This window comes from Juglans regia, chromosome 1 (genome assembly GCF_001411555.2).
Source record: "Juglans regia cultivar Chandler chromosome 1, Walnut 2.0, whole genome shotgun sequence".
NCBI classification, from domain to species: domain Eukaryota; kingdom Viridiplantae; phylum Streptophyta; class Magnoliopsida; order Fagales; family Juglandaceae; genus Juglans; species Juglans regia.
This window is the reverse complement of record NC_049901.1, coordinates 40721099-40741024: the sequence shown is the minus strand read 5'-3', so window position 1 is coordinate 40741024 and position 19926 is coordinate 40721099. Positions and strand designations below refer to the sequence as shown.

Below are 19926 nucleotides of genomic sequence, written 5' to 3'. Positions count from 1 at the left end.
AAATCAACTCAGGCAGAGAGAGCAGAGCAGATCAGAGCATGCAACTCTGGCTGCTTTTTAAAAACAGCTTTGAGTGTTCTAAAGACTATCACTTTCAAGTTGCTTGGTGTGGAATTTAACTCTGGCAATGAGAAGTTGAAGAGTAAAACGATTCTGGTTACATGGGTTGAACAATGTAAATATAATGAGCAAATAATCAAAATCAAGTTGTAGTGATTACCTTAGTAAGTAAATAAAATGGTGGTTGTGTACAAATTATTATATACTTTGTTTTTATCTATAAGTTTCAAGCAACTAGCCTGCCAGCTTATACTTCGTGTATCATCCATGGTACCGTGAACTCTAACATGAAGAAAGAATGAGCTCATTTCTTAAATCAGATCAGAACAAGGTGGTAATTAGGTAGTGAGAATTGGAGGAAGGAACTTAGACATGGATCCAAGAATTTTAGCCCTGGTGTCTGGGAAGAATTCTGTCCCCGGAAGCTCTGTGACCTCCCCGTTTTCGGCAATATTGATGGGATAACTAAGCAAATGGCCAGGCAAGTCATGGTCCAGTGTCTCACTGGAGTAGTAGTCCCAGTACTTCCTGGCAATTTGGTTCACTTTTTGGATACATTCCACACTCTCTGGTTGGAGGAAGAAGTCGTCTAGCATGCCCAAGTGCTCGTACCACAATGCCATTCGGAAGCCGTGGATCTGGCCCCTGGCTGGCTGACTAGTGGCTAGGTGAAATGGTTGATAGGCTCCCATGGCAATCTCTGAATCCCTGGCACCATCCATTGACCTTTGATTGATGTTGGCAGATCCAATGATTATGTATTCATCGTCAACTGCAAAAGCAGACATCGTCCAAACCTAGTTCAAGTCCTCAAGATGTGTTTGAGTTGACATAATTATAATTGAAGCACATTTGATTTTCATAAGACTATTTTCAGTTTACCATATATGTCGTGAGTATCTGGACTTCTACATAAAGGTTTGAGTTGACATTTATATGCACGTAGGTTATGGGAACTAAGGAATTCCAAGATTTTCAAGCAAACAACATAAAAGTAGGCACCTCAACCTATCAAGAAAAACAATGATGAACCAATTTACCTATCATCATCTTGGCATGAACGTATATCATGAACCGCCTGGCTTTCTGAGCTCTGCTGTAGTCTGTATCATTTTCTGGTTTCTCTGAAGGTTCATATTCTCCGCTTTTCATCCTCTCTCGATTGCCAAGGCAAAAGAATGTCAAATAGTCCTTCGGGTTTGCCTCAATTCCCTTGGTTTGAAGGGCCTGAACAATGTCTTTGTACATCATCTCCATTGTCCTCTTTTGCCAATTCAATATTTCCTCCACAGCTGCACTCTCGGGGATACCCTCTGGCCACATTGGAATGACGACATAGACACTAAATCTTTCTCCTGCCTCAATTTTACTAACAATCTTTAGTGACAGCTCTTTTGGAATTAGTTGTACAGCACCAATCTGCTCAACCTTAAGGTCTTGTGAATTCCAGCAAAATGAGCTTCCGAGAAAATACTGGTTTTCAATGTAAATGAAACTCTTTGCTCGTCTAATGGCATTGATGTAAGCATCCTGTATGCTTCTTTCAATTACATTATCCTTCCAAGTGACAAGACCTACCCTGACTGCGTCCTCAGGACTATCAGGGAAGCCAAAGGCAGCTCCTCCATCAATTGATCGGAACAATTGAACATCCCATGTGTCATAGTCTTCAGGATACATAACTGGAGATGGACCAATGAATATTTTATCTAAATCTTTTAATCGAATAAGCAAGCCCTTTATGCCTTGCTTCATCCATCTCTGCTCAAAATTGAATAAAACATCCCAGGCAATTTGTCCTTCTAACCTGCAGTGAATGTCATGCCAAGGCTCCCTAGGTCCACCTTTCTTGATTGAGGCACCAGCAAAGTTGGGCTGATGAAAGTCATCATGGTGGGCTGTATATAGAGTCCTGAAAATGGAATGAAGGGGAGTGTCATATCTCCCATCACAAAGATCAATGCCACCAATGAAGCTCACTATCCTCCTCTTTCCAGAATTTCCAATGGGCATCCCACTATCGACAACCACAATCTTCTGGTGATGAGTGAACATGGTGGAAACCTCCATGTCTTGAACAATGCTTTCGCTGTTGTCAGGATTTCGAGGGCATAAAATACAGTGTACTCCAGTGTTATGGAAATAGCTTTCCGTATCTTCATCATGGGTAGCCATTACTCCATCCTTCTTTAGCAATTTTACAGAAGTTCTGTCATCCCAAACAAGCATCAAGACCCTTACCCCTTCACTTGCCTTGTTTTTAAGAAGCTCCCCAAAGGTCAGCTCTCCTTCAGGCTTTTGTCTCCTCAAGTCCCTCACCAACTTGATCTTAGTATATACAGACCATCCAGCAATGTATATCAAATGCTTTGCTTTGGAAATGGCATCAAAGATATCTTCCCAGCATCGTTGTGGCTCATAGTACTTACCCCCAGCAAGAGGGATTTTCGGGATAAATTTGTCTGGGATGTGAGCATCTTGGTAAAGAGTAACTCTACAACCATGTCTCTGTGGAAAGAATGTGAAAGGGACTCCTGGAAATTTATTCCTTCTAATTCCCCGAGACCAGTTACATTCTCGAGTGACATCAAAAAATTGTAACTTCACGTGGATTTTGGGACCTCCATGGAGAGGTTTATGGTTTTTATTCAAGATCCTAAGCCATCCATTCACTTCTTCACCACTTACTATGTCCCCAACAGGCATATAAGCTTTACCGATTACTCTTGCCCCAATAGGATCATCTTCTTTGATAGAGAACGCAATATGAGAATCCTTGTGAGCACAGTAGATGTGGAAAGATTCGGACCATTGGAGATTAGAGTGTTCATTTTTCAGTAGTCTAGTACGGGCAACTGTAGTATTCTCTACGTCAATTGTTGCATAGATTTTGGATTTACCTTTTCCAAACCCCAGCTCTACGTTTTCCATCAGCTGCATTAAAAGTCATTGACAATTTGAGTCAGCCACAATCTGTTCTTGATGAAAAGAATCAGTGTGAGAAAAACTGAAACATAAACAAACAATACACAGAAAAAGTGATAATTATTCTACTGCACCATCAACTAAAGACATCTCATCAGCAAATATTAGTTTTATTATTTTGATTAAAAGGTATAGTTTCCGAACATTCAAATATGAAATAACCAAACTCTTTGTTTTAATGTATGAAACTTCATGTATGCATATGGTTTCCTGGACATTGGAGGAATGTTTTAGTTATTTAACATTTCTCATCGTTTGGATATACAAAACATCTCATCTCATCTTATCATTATAACTTTTCCAAATTTTCATACAAAAATATAATAAATAATTCAACTTTTTCAAATTCTAAAATAAAAATAATACTAAAAAATTATATTTTAATAATATTTTATTAACTTTCAACAAAATATTTCATCTCATCTCATCTCATATCATCTCAACTGACTATCCAAACCAACTCGAGCTCTTTTCAACAGTATATTTTCTTTCATCGGATGACTTGCTGTCTTGAGCACGGCATTGCATGTGAAGCAGAGAGGAAGCAGAGCTTAGTTTTTTTGTTTTTCCAGATGAATAACCCTTTTCATTTCCTTCTTCTTTAGAACGTAACTCAGGTAGGACAAATACCCAAAAAAGAGAAAGGTCGATACAAATCTACACGACTCGGAAAGAAGATCGTGGGATATAATTTTCAGAATAAAATGACTGTACCTTGCAGAGGCCCATGCAGCAACCTTTGCCAGAAACCCTATCAATCTCATAGACTGTAGCGTGAAGGATCCCATGCAGCAGCAGTTGCGCCATTGGTCGATCTGCTAACTTCCTCACCAGAAAGACCGACCTCAGATTTCAATCTTGAGAATAAAGTTATCAAAAGAAAAACACCACAATGGACCACCGGTAAGGATCCGAAACACCCACAAAATCGAATAGCAAAGAAAGAGGAGATGAAGCAGAAGAGCTGACCAAAAACTTTGACTTGATGAGGAGAAAGTCAGCTCACGTTAGAAAGTTCTTGCGGAAGAAGCAATGTAAATCCGAGAGTTAAGAGTTGAAAGGAAGTTGATTCAAAACAATGTTGTCTACAAGAATTAGTGGTTTAGGTGAACTATGTTTAATTCTGTTAAAAATAAAAAAAAAGCTGATTGTAGAGAGATTATAAAACGAGTCCTTCAAGCCATTAATACAATAACGACCAGTTGGTGGCGTGAAAGACGGTCAGTTTCAGAATAAAACTGCAAGTGGCAATACAGGGAGAACAAAAATAATGGTAATGATAAGGTGGTAAACCCCGGATCTCGGTGCACCCTTTGTCTTTTTCAATAGGTTTGCTCATGATTCTTAAAGACAAACTCATCAGCCTTATTCCTTTAAGGATCCATGCAGAGCCAATATGTTTTCGAAAAAGGTACTTCGATTAGGCATCATCTTGCAGAAGTATGCGGTCCGATTTATATTGGTTCTCCAATGAGCAGTTAAACTTGATTACTTATGTTTGCTGAACTTTTGAGTTGCAAGTTGGTTCATTTGTTGCTGGAGCTGCTGGCATTCAGGGGTCGATTGAATGCTGATTCTGAGTTTAAAGATTTTAGTTTTGTGGAGGTTATCTCTTCAATGGATACTTCATCAAAAGGAAAAATGATGAAATAGTACTATTTATATTTTGTTTGTTTGGCACGACAGGTCAAAATCAAGGGTCCAAAGCCAGAATTTTGTGCCTAATTTTGAGCATTTTTTTTGCTCTTTCACCTCAAAAAGACTTGCGCAATTGGCTAATCAAGATAAAGAGTAGAGCATAAGAATTCGAGCATGAGTCCATGACTGTGGTGCCAAATGAACACCCCCCCGAACCTATCTACTCATTTTGTAAAAGCCACCACTGCTCGACAGCACCCTGACAATGTGCTCTAGCTTGAATAAAGTTGTATACAAGAATATTTCATGTATGTAATCCTGCACAAAGATCTTAGTAATCATGCTTATATGACTTGGAGTTGAATGCCGTTGGCTATCAACGAGATCGATCCTTTGAAAAAGTGATTATGCATTAGAAATAACTCAACTGATAGTGTAGATCCGGTATGTTGTTACAAAATTATGTCAAAGATACATTCTATACAGAAGCACAATTGCAATGATCTATGGAGATAAGCGAAAAGAAGATGTGTCTGGACTGAGATCCTGAGCTACCTGGAGAAGATATTCAATGTTTATATCAGGGTAGTGCTGTAAAAGCTTCAAGTTAGCCACAAAATCACCGCTCAGTAGCCTGCTCTTAACACATAGCAGCATTGCACAACAAACTCGTAGGAGCATGTCCTGCAGTCAATGAAGTTTACCTCCAACAAATTAGCATTCAGATAGATTGGTAAACCATTATGTTCCAGGAAATGGCCAAAGAAACTAGATTAACTATAAAATATTGGAGTAAAGACGTTAAGGCCAGTAACAACTAGGGTGAGTAAGGGAGAGACAGGAAGAGGAAAAGAGATGGACCTGAACACCAAAAGGATTACCCAAAAGAGAATCCCAAATTCTTAAAATGACTTGAAAATTGAATTCTTGAGTGAGTAGCAATGTAATCCACCTGAATGCATAGAATTGTGGCCTCACCTGCTCAAAAAAACAAATAATATAAGCCTGCACATTTTAGTGTAATATAAGCAAGCTGCCCTGAGATAAGTGATTCCTAATTGACTAAGCTGGCCTCCAGAAGAGCTTAAAACCAAAATTATATGTGTTTGGTTAAAATACTGATGAGACATATTAGGATAAAATCCTAAAAAGCATCAATTATAATGCATTTTGATTTATTTTACCTTGGATGTGAACTCAAGATGCCACCACAATTCCTCATCGTTGGCTTTTAATAACTCTGATAAGCGGGAAAGAGTGGAAAGTATACCAACTGCACTATTATCCAATTGTTGACAAAAGTGATCCACTGAGTCGCTTAATAGCCTGACAAAGCAAGAAAAACTATCTGCTTCTACATTTCCCTGTGGGGAATAACAAACATGATGTAGACTGACATCATTAGTCTATCAGTTCAGCAACATGAAAGCAGAAATAGAAACCAACTTATATCAGAATTTTTTATTTAGTTTTGTCTAAGAAAAATCTGTCTCTGATGCATCATGAATTTCATATAAGGTTTGAAGAATAATAAGATTTAAAGAAGTTTGCATGAAAAATCTAATACATATTAGGTGGTGAAAACATCCTGTGTAAGGGTATAGAGTCAGCTGTGAGCATAAAAAATTATTCTGCAAGTAGGGCTGTAATCGAGCCGAGCCGAGCTGAGCCGAGCAGAGCTTTGGCTTGCCGAGCTCGGCTTGACTCAAAATACTCGAGCCCGAGCTCGTCCCACAAACGAGTTCAAGTCGAGCCAAGCTCGACCTCGACCTCGACCTCGAATTGTTTATTTTTTTAATAAGATTTAATAATTAATAAATTAAATAAATAAATAAATAAAAAATCTAATATTGAATTTATACAACTAACAAGTAGAACTTTCATTGAATTATAAAATTTAAAAAAAATTATAAGTAATTAATATCCAACTAGTTGATATTTATTCAAAATAACAATATATTATATGCGTGTATATATTATTAATATATACACTTAATATGATAGCATATATCTATTTCATATATGGTTCCCACATACTAGTATATGAAATTATTAAATTTTATCGACTAATTATTATACAAATTATAAAATATACCTATGAAATATATTCACTATATAGACATAAGTAATTAGATTACATATTATATATTTAGTTATAAAAGTGGTATGCTTATATTATTAGCTAATACATATATATATATGTATATATACATAGGTGTATATATATATTTATCAATATATGAATGAGTTTTAATCGAGTCAAGCTAACGAGTCGACTCGAGCATAAACGAGCGGGCCTTAACAAGCCTTAACTGGGTCGAGTCGAGTTTTGTTGGGTATGTGTCATTTACAAATCGAGCGGGTAACTGCTTTCACGAACGAGCTTTTTTTTTTCACGAGTCGAGTTCGATTTGAGTTTAACAGAGCGGGCTATCAAACAGACTGGTTCATTTACAGCCCAGACTGCAAGTCCATTAGTTTTTTCCAGATATACGCAAGACTGGCAATCCACAACAGTCTGAAGCCATAGTGAACTAGATTTTGAATATATACTAAATCAAATTAATGAGTAGATAAATAAGGATAAGAAACTGCAGAAAGTCCTTACAGCATTTTGCTCATCAGTGTCAGTAGTACACACAAAGTATATCGGTGCCAAGACCTCATTCATGCCTTGCACATAACGAATTGCTGGATTTAGTTTTGCAAACAGGATAAGAATATTTCTCATTGCTTCCTGTGAATGAGAATTCGCCTCTGCATGTCAGTAGGAAATCTCACAAATAAGTAAAAACTAAAGAAAGGCTAGGGATGAGGCAATGAGATACTTTATTTTTCCTACTAAATGATGAGTCCCCTGAGAAGAATTTCATATCTGGGTGTGTGCGTTGCAAATCACGATCAATCTGTTCTACAATCTCTGTATGCTAGAAACAAATGGATCTTTACTGACAAACATCAACTCAATATATGCATCCAGAAAGGGAAAACAAAAAGAGACATCAACTCAATTATGGCAGAAGGCATTCAAAAGAAACCTTAGAATGGAGAAGACATGTACCTGAAAGTATTCATGCCAGACGCTTGCTTTACCAAGGCTTAAAGGATGGTCTTCTGGAGAAATTCCTTGTCGCTGTAGAGGCCCATCCATATCACTGTCAACATGCTGTTCGTCAGAACTAAAGGTTCCATCTTTTCTTTTTGTGAATTCTGACTGTCTAGATTCAAGATTTCCATTAGCCAGAAATCATGCATTTTGATGTAGGTCATTTTTAAGATATTTATCTGAAGCTAAACTAGATGTGAAGTGGTCGGTGAGCAGCATCTTACAGGACTTTGGAGAAGCTCCTCTTTTAGATTAGCATACTTCTTTCGATTTTCAGTCAACTCCTTTTCCCATAGGTCACGAGAAGGAGGTAAGTAGCCTAGGAGCAGCTGGTAGAAACCATATTCAGACTATCAGTATCAATGCTCATACTCAAACAATCACAAGTATCAAAGAATGGTATTCAAGAATCATCTTGACATCTAGACTAGAAGTGAAACTTCTAATTCTCCAATTTTGAAACAATCCACTATTATTTGTTGTCTTATGGCTTTTGTAATATATAGAGACACGTATACATACATATTATGCACACAGGGCAAGACCCATATAGCATTTTTTTCTTGGTGAAAAAAATTAAAGATCTTCTGTTGTTGAAATACTTTGAAAAGCCTATGAGCCAAGGGATAACTCTGTTGGTTGTAAGACGGCACATTTATTCATCTTACCACCTGCTACCATAAATCTTTTATCATTTATAAAGGGGCATTCTTTACAATTGATGTGAGGCTGATGTTGATTTTTAAAGAAGTCCGCTGAGCAAAGGTGAATTACGATGAAGAAAAAAAAGAAGAAAGAAAGATGACAGACATCCTAGTTGGGATACAAAGCTTCGATCGCGATTCCTAACGATCCAATGATTGCAGCTCTAGTATCATGTTCAATCAGAAGTCAGAACTTATATTTTCACAAATGATATTTTCAATGCCTATTAGACGATTACAACCTCATATGACAATGATATGATTGTGCTGTAGTGAAACTAGAAAACAGCAGCACCAATATCCGAGCTTTCATCAGCTATCAGCAAATTTGTATATTAGCATAAATACGCCATCAGCTAAAACTGTTCCTCATCAACTTTGAAAATCTATAGCTAAACATCAGTTGGGTTCACTATATCATCTAAGACACTCGGCAGAGTCTATTTCTTTCTGCACAAAATTTTATACCCAAATATTTTTGGAAACCAAAACTACAAGTCCATTTGATGTCTATGCTTAGCCAATTTAGTCTGTTAAAAGCACAGACAATTATTGCATATAACGAGAACTTTTCTTTTTGTAAATTTCAATTCTTATTGAATAATTTAAACATGGCTAACCAATGCATAGAACTCTCTTACCTTCCAAGCCATTGCGCGCAAACGTCCTCCATCAGGAAGCCCTGTACTAGCAATTCGTTGTAACTTTTCCAAATTTATCTCCGGCCGAGAAAGCTAATTGATTAAAAAGGAAAAAAATCAAAGGTTTTTTTACCAAAAAGAAAAAGCACAAATAAATGTTCCATTTGGGTGCTTTAAAAGATGAAGGGAAAATGGAAAAAAACTTAAAACCTTATCCACATGCACGGGTGTTATCCTCTGTTGAATGGTATTTTCCATCTTATTAGCTAAATCGACATCTTCACAAACACATTTTTTGGTAATTATTTTATTTTCATTCGTCTTCCATAATTTTCCCGGCAACCAAAGGGAGAGAGACCAAACGTATAAACTAGACCTCAACTAAACCAATAAACTACCCAAATTTAGAATGTGAAAGAAACCTACAAATCCCAACCCGTACAAAAGCTCTCTCACTACAATCAAAGTGGTTGTCTTGTATAAAAGATTAAACGCTTAAATCCCACACCTCATATTCAAGATCTGATCTTTTCTCGTCGGCCGCAATGACTCGTGACACCGATGCCGGGCCCGCCCCATCTTTATCGGGCCTTGGCCGGACTTTTACTTCTAATTCTTCTTGAAATTTCTTGTCATCATCGCTCGCTCTATCAGATCCAAAGCCGTTGGGTTGAAAGGTCTCGAGCTCTTCTCCAGGCTCAAATGCTATATCGGAGCCCCCATTATCTTCTTCTTTGTCATCGAAGCCAGCGACCAAGCTGCCAAGCCGGTCAGGGAAGACCCGGCGGGCTTTCTCTGGGAGCGGAAGCTTGAGCTTGCCTTTGAGCATGACAGGCGAGTCGGGACCGATTCAAGGGTGGTGAGCCGGGCGAGTTGAGTTGGTGGGTATGTTTGGTTCCATAGAGAGGTGAAGAGAGAAAGAGGGTGTTTGAGTTCATGACTCGGGAAATGAACTCGGTCACTCTGTATCTGTCTCTCGCGCGGGAAGAATGGTAGTTAAATCGGTTGAATGGTAGGTTGGCCCACTATTTCGTATCAACGGCCCATATTGGTTGGGCCGAAGATATTTGAATTCTACTATGGCCCAATCAGGGCATGATGCTATGTGCAGCCGGATCCTGTGGATCCCCCTTCCTTCAATTGCTTCAAGTTGCCGGGTTAAATCGATGATAGGTGGGTGCGTACGTAGAAGATATGGGCGGTCCAGTACAGTGAGGGGACCCATGCTTGGCAATGATTAATGAATCAGAGGTGGCAAATCTAATGAACTGCACGTAAAGGATTGGTTTGGATATTTAAAATATTTTAATAAAATATTTTATAAATAATATTAAAATGTTTTAAATTAAAATATTTTATTAAATTTTAAAAAATGATACAGAAAAATTAATTGAAAATATTATAAAGTTAAAAAATTGTTTAAATATAACTTTTTAATATTATTTTTGTTTTAAAGTTCGAATAAGTTGTATTGATTTTTGTGTTCTATTTTAAATTTTGTAATAATTAGATGAATTCTTTGAAATTTGAAATTAAAAATTAAAAATTGTTTTGTACTTGAAAGATGTTTAAGAAGAAAATTATGCGAAGTTTTGATAATTTTTCATTTCATCTCATTATCTAAACATACTCTAATTAATTGATATCAGAATAATGATATATATAATATCAATGATCTTGCAGTACTCGATAAAAATAATTTAAACATGAGCATTCTCCGAAAAAGAAAAGAAAAGAAAAAAATATATATATGAGACCTTCAATATTAGTAGACCTTCAAAAGAAAATATGAGGATTCTCTAAAAAATTAAAAACGTTTGGATAGTGAAAGTTTTTGAGAATATTTATGAATAGGAATAAAAAAATATTAATTAATAGTGAAAAGTAATAAAAAGTAATAAAAAGTATATGAAAAGTAATAATAAAATAAAGAATAACAGTGAGATCAATGTTTGGTACTCTCAGCTAATTGATGCTAACCTAGAAGACATTTCCTAGGAAAGTAATCACTACAAGGGTAAACACTTTTCCCAGCGATTAATAATCGCAGGCTATACACACAAAATCGCTGGCACAGACCTAACCCAGCGATTTTTAAATCACTGCAAGTTCACCGGTATTAAAGCCTCACTTTAGATCTACTTCAACGGAACCCAAAACTCACCCCTATATATTTTTATTCCCGGCGAAAAATATTCGCCGCTTATATTGTATTTAATCGCCGCAAATTTAATATAGGATTCAGCTGTTAAATGCTGGGAAAGATTAGTTGCAACGATTAATTTTTGTCGCAAAAAAGAGAATATCGCTGGCAATTATATTTGCCAGCAATGTTTTCAAATCGCTGTAATATAATTAACAATATTGGAATTGCATTTGGCGGCGATTAATATTCGTCGGGCTGCAATAATACTCGCGATTTTATTATCGCTGCAATTGAGTTGTACTTTTTTGCAGCGAACATAAGATCGTTGGGTTAGCTATTTTACAGCGATTTTTTAATCGCCGTTAATTAACGTTTCAATTCGATAAGTTTTTAGCAGCGATCGCAACATCGCCGCTATTGTATTATAGACAGCGATTTTTAGTATCGCCGTAATTTGAGTTTTGTTATGTAAATTTACTTGCGGCGAATTTTAAATCGCTGGGATTGATGTTTTAGTAGCGATTTGTACATCGCTGGTATTGGACAAATAACCTTTTAGTTTTTAGCGGTGATAATTTTCTCGCCGATAAAGACCTTAAATTCGCCGCTAAAACTTAATTCGCTTGTAAAGGTTGAGGACCCAATTTTCTCTCTAGTCCTGATTTTTTGTTGTTCCTAAATGTAACATTCATAATCAATGACTGCTTCATTCATTCAAGTTGAACATCGATATAACATGCAAAATGAAATCCAGAGACAACACATGCAAAATAAAATCCATCAAAAAACATCCAAAATCATATGTATTACAATGGGGTGGTGTATTATATTCTCATATACAAACTGAGCTAAATCTGAAATAATAAATAACCATCACGATCATTTCTCATTTTGTAATCAACTCTACTATCCAATGAAATAACACTACCAAGTTCCACAAAGCCCTAAGCGTCGTCTCTGTAAAGTAATAGGGAAGCCCCCCCACAAAAATGCGGTCAGGCCCCTCAAGCCCATGTACAGATCCCGCAATTAACCCAACAGAGGCCAGGTTCAGTACTGGATTGGGCTGGCTTGGACCAAGTGTTGCAGCACGGGATGGGTTGTAATCACTAGGTCTCCTCACCTTAATAGGGGCACCTTGGAAAAAGTAGAAAGAATGAAAGAGGTCAGTCCCATGTCATGTACTAACCCATCCAACTAAAAGGGCTGGTAGCTTATGAAGACAAATCGAACTCAAGCACCAAAATACCTGGACCAGCAGTGTTTCCTCCAATTGCAGCCATAACATGACCGAAATATGTTGCAACAGACTGCAGTAGAACATTTGAGATAATTATGATCATTGGGTTTTCCCAAAGAGCATGGCTAACAAGAATAAATAGTAAACTAAGCTTACAACTAAGACCAGTTTTTGCACTCCAAAGGGGGCGGCTTTTTGTGTTATTTACTTATGTTTTATGGAAGTAAATTTGTACAAATAAATTAGATGCAACTGGATCTGGCCTGAACTCATGCATACCGGTGATATCATGAGAATAGACAGTTCCCGGTCAAGGTGCCCACATATTCCTCCCTGTAAAAGTTGATTATCCCAGTCTTTCATGTTGAATATTGAAAGTGAAAATCTAAAAAACTAGAAATAATGGTGCAACACAGCAGTTACTGTTTTCAAGGGAAGCAAATGTTATTGGATTGGTTTGCACAAATCAAGACCAAACAATAGAGGTGTTCAGTTAGACACATTGGCTATGAGTTTGAATAAGCAGTGACAAAGTGAAAATTCAACTATCTGACATAACTGTGATTGTATAGCAAGTTAATTTAGATGTCTTCTTCACTGTCCTCCATAATAGTCGCACCTTAGCTTACTATGACCAAATATTAGTAGGTTTTGAACATTTTCTTCTTGATTAGGTTCCTATTTGATCATTAGAGTTCTATACAATGTAGTGTCTTGTTAAAGATATTGTGCCTTGCAGTTCTAGCGGCATTTGCTCTTTATTCATTCTCAACAATGTATGATCAGATCTATATGACCACTCATTTTACACTTCAAGGAAGACTTTGTTGCAAGTCAAGCCTGTGTATCAACCATCAGTAACAAAGGTTTGGTTATGGTTATGGTTATGGTTACATCTTCCAAACATTTTATTGTGTGGGTAAGGGTGAGGAAATGCTTGAATGCTAAATATTTTCTTCATTTCTTTTTTTTTTTCTTTTTTGGCAATCTATGACCGAATGGAATTTGTACAACTGTGATTTTCTCAATGGTCGGATGCCACTTCAAGATGTGATAGTTGAGGGAATGGCAAGATCTGGAATATAAAGAAACAAGGTCAGTGGCCAAAGACATTGCTGGAAGGTGGATCAGAACCAACTATGCATACAAGAAAAAAGGGAAAATGGACAAAAAATATGGTGGAAAAGTGTGGGGAATTCGGAGTTGTGGATACTGGTATGTATCCTATGTATCCTGGATATACCTTCACAACTTTTGCTAAAATATTAAAAACTTTTAGTGGGATAAATATTTTGCTTCTATAAAATTTCTGCCTACACAATAGACATGCCTATTCCATTTAATCTAATCTGTTTGGTGAATATTAAATTGCAGACTGGTTCTGGCTGTTCCAAGGGAGTTTTTTGAAAGGAGAAGATGAAATAATATAATAAAAGAGGAGTCAGTAACATAATGATCTCATGTATTACAACACTATCACGTGGATACAATACTAGTTTACCAAATTAATTCAACAAAACATGCTAAACTATGACCCTCAAAAGCCCAACAGCTTCCAATCCGTTCTTTTCAAATCCTGTAGGAACTAATACTAACTTAACCCATCAGGAACGGTGAAAATGCATGGTATGCCATTCGAGTAAAGACAAGAGGAAGAGAGTCTATGTATGTATCTACATGAAAGTTGGCAGCAAAACCATAAAGATCATAAAAAATCCATCGGAAGCTCCCAATCATCCTGAGTTGCTCTACTATTTTCTTGGAATCTCTGGTAACTATGATTTCTTTTTATACCCTGACTGTCTTCAGATCTAGGAGGTCTTTCAAACGGATATTCTCCAAGGTCATCTATGGAAGTCCCCACGCTTTGGGTGCCCAAGAAACCCTGCTTTTGCACTCCAAGGATTTAGTTCTTGAAAATTAGACACAGAAATTTATAACCATCTACAGGGGAAGTTCCCCATCCACCAAAACACATAATCTGGGTAGGGGAACTTCATGAAAAGCTTTTGGTTATAGAAGATAATATGTGATCCTCTCTTTAAATCATTACTACAATGATTTCAAAAGGAAAAAAGCAGAAAGTATAGGCCGTGCAAAGGCATATTAGGCTGGACAGGTGCACTCCATAAGTTTCCCAAGCAACTCATAGAAACAAGACGCGATTCTCATTGTGGCAAAAGGAAAGTGATATATTCATATTCAGTGATTAGAAGGAAATTAATGTGATAAGATCATGGATGAGGTTGACAATTTTTGTGCTTCAATGAATGTCTTTACATGTGTGTATGCAGTGATTAAAAGGATGCCAATCACTTTGGTGGGATGCAAGATTTTAATCATCTTGTAAGTATCCAATCACAAATAAAGCTTATCAGAGAGCAAGACTGGCAGATTTTTTATGCATGAAAAATTACCTTTATTAGTCTCTGTATGCGTGAGGCTGCAGCTTCATGCACAACAACTCCATCCGTCATAACTTCCAGCACATCCTCAACAAAGAGAGCATAGGTACTAACCTGGAATTACAAGCAAATTGCATTTGCATTTGATTGTGAGTTTTACAGAGAATCTTCAATGGTCAAGACTCAAAACATGAGCTGTTGAGAAGTGAAGAGGCTGAATTTTCAGAAACTATCCTAACATGACTAGTTATATCTTTAATTATCAAAATTATTATTTGAAAATATAAAAGATATGATGAAAAAAGGACATACACAGCGAAGAAGGGCCAGACAAAGATGTCTTTGAATTTGACGACGGAGGTCCAAGGGCAAAGAGCGCAAAATGAATTCTTCATCTACACCTCTCGTGGCAAGCCATTTGTACTAAACAAACCGACGAACTTGTCCATCAATTGAACCTCTGATGAAGTACTTATCATCCACGGGATTAAAATCATATCATTGTCATTGCACCAATCATAGCACTATAACACTGGGACTATGAGAGGGCTAAGAAAAAATATGGGAAGAACAGACTGAGATCATACCAATTTACAAACCAGTTATATGGCAACCCCATATTGCACCAATGTAAAAAATGGTCCCTATTTGGCAAGTGTGTGGTATTTTAAGGGAAATTAATTAGAGACATTAGAAGACTCGCAAGCAACACTGGAGACTTTACTCTTTTGTGTAACTACTATAGATTGTAATGGGTTGAGTTTTCATGATTTTCTCATCTCTTTTCCTGTTCCTAATCAAGAGCTCCTCTTGTATACTACTCATGTGCTTGGGCTATGCCTTTTGGGATTTTAATAGAATCTCTGTTTGGTTATTTATTTAATTCTTGGAAATAAATAACCACAAAATCAAAATATTGAACTAGTACACGTAAAAGATACAAGCAAACAATCAGCAAGAGGCTCACCAAAATATATTATGAGAAAAGATCCTTAGGCATCTGTCACATCCCACTTGCCAACGACTGTAGATATTCTTCTCGACAGAGGACGACAGGAGCAACTATGGCAAACACCAAAAATAGCATTAATATTCATCGGGTTTGGGAAACCAATATGCTAGAAATATATTGAACAATTCAATTGTACAAGTACATTTTAAGGTGCATAACTCCAAATGATACTAACCCCATTTGCAGATCATGAGAGATCCAAGAGATCCCCGGTGTAGACATAGATCCCAGATTTATATAAATATATATATAGTACTATATATATATAGCCCAGTGTCGTATAGACTAAGTACAAAAACCACCCAAAAGCACAACACGTCGACACCCTAACTTCATATCTCCTCGGTGTCACAAAAAACCACCCAAAAAATGAACATATATGATAAGCCCCTTATGGGCCGGGGGAATCGTTACACTGAGTCTGTCGAACTTACTCAGTGAACGACGGAAAAGCTCTAAAGAAAGACTGCATCAGATTGTCATTTTGTATCTGATGCTCCCTCAGCTCCCGCATCTCTATCCTCATTTCATCCAGCTGACTCTTGTAAGCTTCAGCATCCTTCTTATATTGTTCAGCATCCTTCTTATATTATTCAGAATCTTTCTTGTGCTTTTCAACCTCAGACATGTATTGTTGCATTTGAAGTTTGTCACATTGTCTACTTGACTCGGGGATGACCATCTCCCCAAGTCCTCGTGCATATCCAGGTCGATGGCCAAGAACCTCCCTAAAGACAGTCGCTACTGCCTCATCACTACGTTGCTCTGGTCCTAGGCCATCCAACCTACATTGCATCTCCTTCTGCACATTAACAAAACAACGATTATTAACAAATGAACATCCAGTGCTATATTTGAATTTATCACGTATAGAAAGAAACATAGATCCCAACTTCTGTATCTGTACTACTCACATAAGTACTTTCTGTAGCATCTGTGACAAATGCATTCTTCTTCTTCGACCAACGCGTCTCTTTGTAGAAGTCGACCAAATTTCCATTCTCATTGCACTGTCATGTGTGACAAATGAGTATAAGAATATAATATAATATATATATATATATAAGAAAATGTTATTCTGTGGATGAACCATGTGGATTTGAACAACAAAAGCTATGAGTAACCACAATTAGTGATAGTAATGTAATATTGTCACTAAAATCTCCAAGTAAAGTGCATTTTCACTATTCTATTGAAATGAAAAGACTGTTTTCCCTTAGAGATACATTTTGTTCAAGTAATCGAACGAATGATTTACGTCCTGATGTGTGATTAATAGCCTACTTGTTTCGGTTCTCTCGATTTTGAGCTAAAATTTTCTGTCATACACATTATGGAACGATTACTTATGATAGACAAATATATTTGCCACAACAATATTTAGACATATTAAATTGATACATATATGGTTGTATGTGAGAAAGAGCATATGTACCTTGAAGGCATCGCTGCCCCACCTTTCACACAACTTCACCCATACAATAGGGTCCATCAGACTAGTTCCCTAAGCCAAAGCATCTACGTGGCTTCCATATGATTGATAAATTTTGTGCAAGTTGTGGTGGAAGGAGTTGAAGCGCTTACGTAAGGCCTTTGTCACTGTCAATCGGTGGTTTTCGCGATCCCAGTCAAACACAAAGTCACTCTACATAAGGTAGCATACAAATAATTATGTGTCATCTCGTTATTTAGGCGATGATTATACTACATAAACAACTTCCAAACAATCACTAGAAATAAATATATGACTTACCCGAACACGGTCGATGAGCTCCTCTTTAATCGCTTGTGGGACATCCGACCAACGCTTGTAACTCATGTCGCAATATTGTTTAACAATCCACGATACTCGTGTTGTGAACATAGAAGCGTGTTCACAACATGGGGATGTCTCACCATCGTTAACCTTCAACTGCATTTTCCTGTTCTTCCTTAACTTCTCAAAGAAAATGCATTTAGCTGGCCCACGAGTTTGTCTCCTCTGTTCCTGCGTTGCTTCGGTCTCCATTAGGGCATCTGCAGCTGTATTTTAAGGTGCAATAGATTAGTATTTTTAAGTGTAATGTGGAATATTCACACTTAATAACACATACAAACATGATAATACTTTCAAAATTAAAGTATTGGAAAAACATGCCCCAATTTATTCTCTAGGAGGTGATTGTTCCACTATATTTGGCAGGGGTTCTTGAATAGGTTCTAGCGCGTGAGTTGGCACAACGCATGGTTGGGGACTTGGGGGCTGTGTCGAGTCATCCGAGGAGGATTGATTACACTCTTCTGTGCTGTGATATGAAGATAATTTTGCACCACGTGGTCAGATGTGACGACCTGAGTATGGGATATAACGCATTCCACCTCGAAGATTGCAAAGTCTGCCTCCGCCTCTTGAACTGGGTCTCGACTGGTTACCTGCATGAGTACAAGTTAATAACATTATGATAAAATTAATACAACAATTTATACATAATAATCTCAAAGTCACAGACAGGTTCATAAATAAGGTCATTTATCTACCATTTTCAGTTACTTTTAGGTAAACTAACCCTTACACTATGAGCATAGCATAGACAGACGAATAATTGAATTGTCAATATATATACCTTGATGATGCATAGTGCTCCTCATGCAGCCTCCCGGTATTGAACGTCACCTGAAGCAAATAAAATCACATGTTAGACTTCGTTTAATTTAGGAATGGATGTTGTAAAAGCTGAATACTACTCTCAAGATTGTTTGCTACTTGCATAATAAGTAGTTCGAGCTAGGTAAAATGAAATCCTTCATGGTGGTAAGAAATAAATCAAAACATATATTTCACCCAATCTCATATTGAACTGTCTATATACACATACCAATTTCAAACAATCTCATATTGTCAGATGTCTATATACATATGGGAATTTCAAACAAGAAATCTAATATCTCAACCTTAAATGAACGAAGTTCCTGGGTTGTACTTATATGTCGCCAGACTCATCACATGTTGATAGGTCCTCCTCATCTGAATGTTCCCCCTCATTTGTTGATAGGTCCTCTTCATCTGAATATTCCCCCTCACTGGCCGCATTTTCAGAATCAGAAGTGATCATGTCATCATTAATAAAGCCTGTTAAATCTATGCATTGACCAACCGAATCCATAATTTCTCGTGCATCTACATGGCTAGGTAGTATATCAGGCCTATTCAGTTGAGTTGCCACTTGATCTGTATTATCACACTGCACTGGTTCATAATAATATGATGGCTCATTTTCTTGATCGGCATCAGGAGTACTTGATTCCCCATCAATATCTTCAAGAACCCTCGGCAGTGGCAAAATGTTGTATACATTCCTATTTGCATAGTTCTGCACAACACCCCAATTCCCTTTCGCCCTTAAATCTCTTATGTAGAAACATTGATCAGCCTGACTCGCTAACACGAATGGTTCATCCTTATACCAAGTCCTATTCATGTTGACACTAATCATATGGTCATCCACCCGCACCCCTTGTTTTCGATCACCAACGTCAAACCAATCACATTCAAACAGGTACACCGACGCCACTCCATGTAGCGTAACTCTACAATATTATTAATAACACCATAGAAGTCCAAGTTATTTGTAGCCGCATCACTAGTTACCACCACTCAAGAATTTTGTGTACGCCGGCGAAGTTCACGCTGTTTCGTATGAAACCTTTTTCCATTTATTATGCAAGCAACATATGTTGCAACCCAACGATCAGGCCCACAAGCTCACGCATACAGATCAGCGGACACATCAAGTGTATGCGAGGTACGATGTTCCTGGATCTGTATATTTAAAAAAGCAAATTTCATAACGTTTATTTTCGTGATTCCAAATCATATAAAATGAAAGCTATAGCATTTCATCTTAGATAGGGATGGATAAGAACTTACACGTTGCTTAAACCAAGTTGGAAACTCAGTTTGATGCGTGTGATTGATGCAATCTGGGTGTTGCACCTTACATTTCTTGTAG

At 37.2% G+C, this 19926-nt stretch overlaps 2 protein-coding genes across 4 annotated transcripts; both read right to left on the bottom strand.

Moving 5' to 3' along the window:
• Positions 1–249: 249 nt before the first annotated feature.
• LOC108995583 (phospholipase D alpha 1-like) lies at positions 250–3951 on the bottom strand. 2 transcript variants are annotated; one of them, XM_035688064.1, is made up of 3 exons: positions 3760–3951; positions 1101–2994; positions 250–832 (listed from the first exon to the last, which is right to left on the bottom strand). In XM_035688064.1, the coding sequence occupies exons 1-3, from the start codon at positions 3850–3852 to the stop codon at positions 399–401; spliced, it is 2421 nt and encodes an 806-aa protein (XP_035543957.1). In that variant the 5' UTR covers positions 3853–3951; the 3' UTR covers positions 250–398. The 2 variants fall into 2 exon arrangements, with proteins under 2 accessions (XP_035543957.1, XP_035543960.1); XM_035688067.1 differs by having other exon boundaries at positions 1101–3033; positions 3760–3799.
• A 1111-nt stretch (positions 3952–5062) lies between these two features.
• On the bottom strand, positions 5063–10103 carry LOC108995666 (TBC1 domain family member 13-like). 2 transcript variants are annotated; one of them, XM_018971269.2, is made up of 9 exons: positions 9643–10103; positions 9135–9227; positions 8014–8118; positions 7745–7897; positions 7512–7610; positions 7292–7420; positions 5868–6047; positions 5545–5661; positions 5063–5367 (listed from the first exon to the last, which is right to left on the bottom strand). In XM_018971269.2, the coding sequence occupies exons 1-9, from the start codon at positions 9961–9963 to the stop codon at positions 5188–5190; spliced, it is 1377 nt and encodes a 458-aa protein (XP_018826814.2). In that variant the 5' UTR covers positions 9964–10103; the 3' UTR covers positions 5063–5187. The 2 variants fall into 2 exon arrangements, with proteins under 2 accessions (XP_018826814.2, XP_018826815.1); XM_018971270.2 differs by lacking the exon at positions 7512–7610 and having other exon boundaries at positions 9643–10079.
• Between the last annotated feature and the right edge of the window lie 9823 nt (positions 10104–19926).

Excerpts from the sequence above, each read along its gene's own strand:
- LOC108995583 (XM_035688064.1), bottom strand. The coding sequence starts at position 3,852 with ATGGCGCAACTGCTGCTGCATGGGATCCTTCACGCTACAGTCTATGAG. Across the intron at positions 2,995-3,759 it reads GCTGCATGGGCCTCTGCAAG|CTGATGGAAAACGTAGAGCT; the intron begins GTACAGTCATTT and ends CTTTTAATGCAG. Across the intron at positions 833-1,100 it reads TCATGCCAAGATGATGATAG|TTGACGATGAATACATAATC; the intron begins GTAAATTGGTTC and ends CTGCTTTTGCAG.
- LOC108995666 (XM_018971269.2), bottom strand. The coding sequence starts at position 9,963 with ATGCTCAAAGGCAAGCTCAAGCTTCCGCTCCCAGAGAAAGCCCGCCGG. Across the intron at positions 7,898-8,013 it reads AGGAGCTTCTCCAAAGTCCT|TCAGAATTCACAAAAAGAAA; the intron begins GTAAGATGCTGC and ends GAATCTAGACAG. Across the intron at positions 5,368-5,544 it reads GTAATCCTTTTGGTGTTCAG|GACATGCTCCTACGAGTTTG; the intron begins GTCCATCTCTTT and ends CATTGACTGCAG.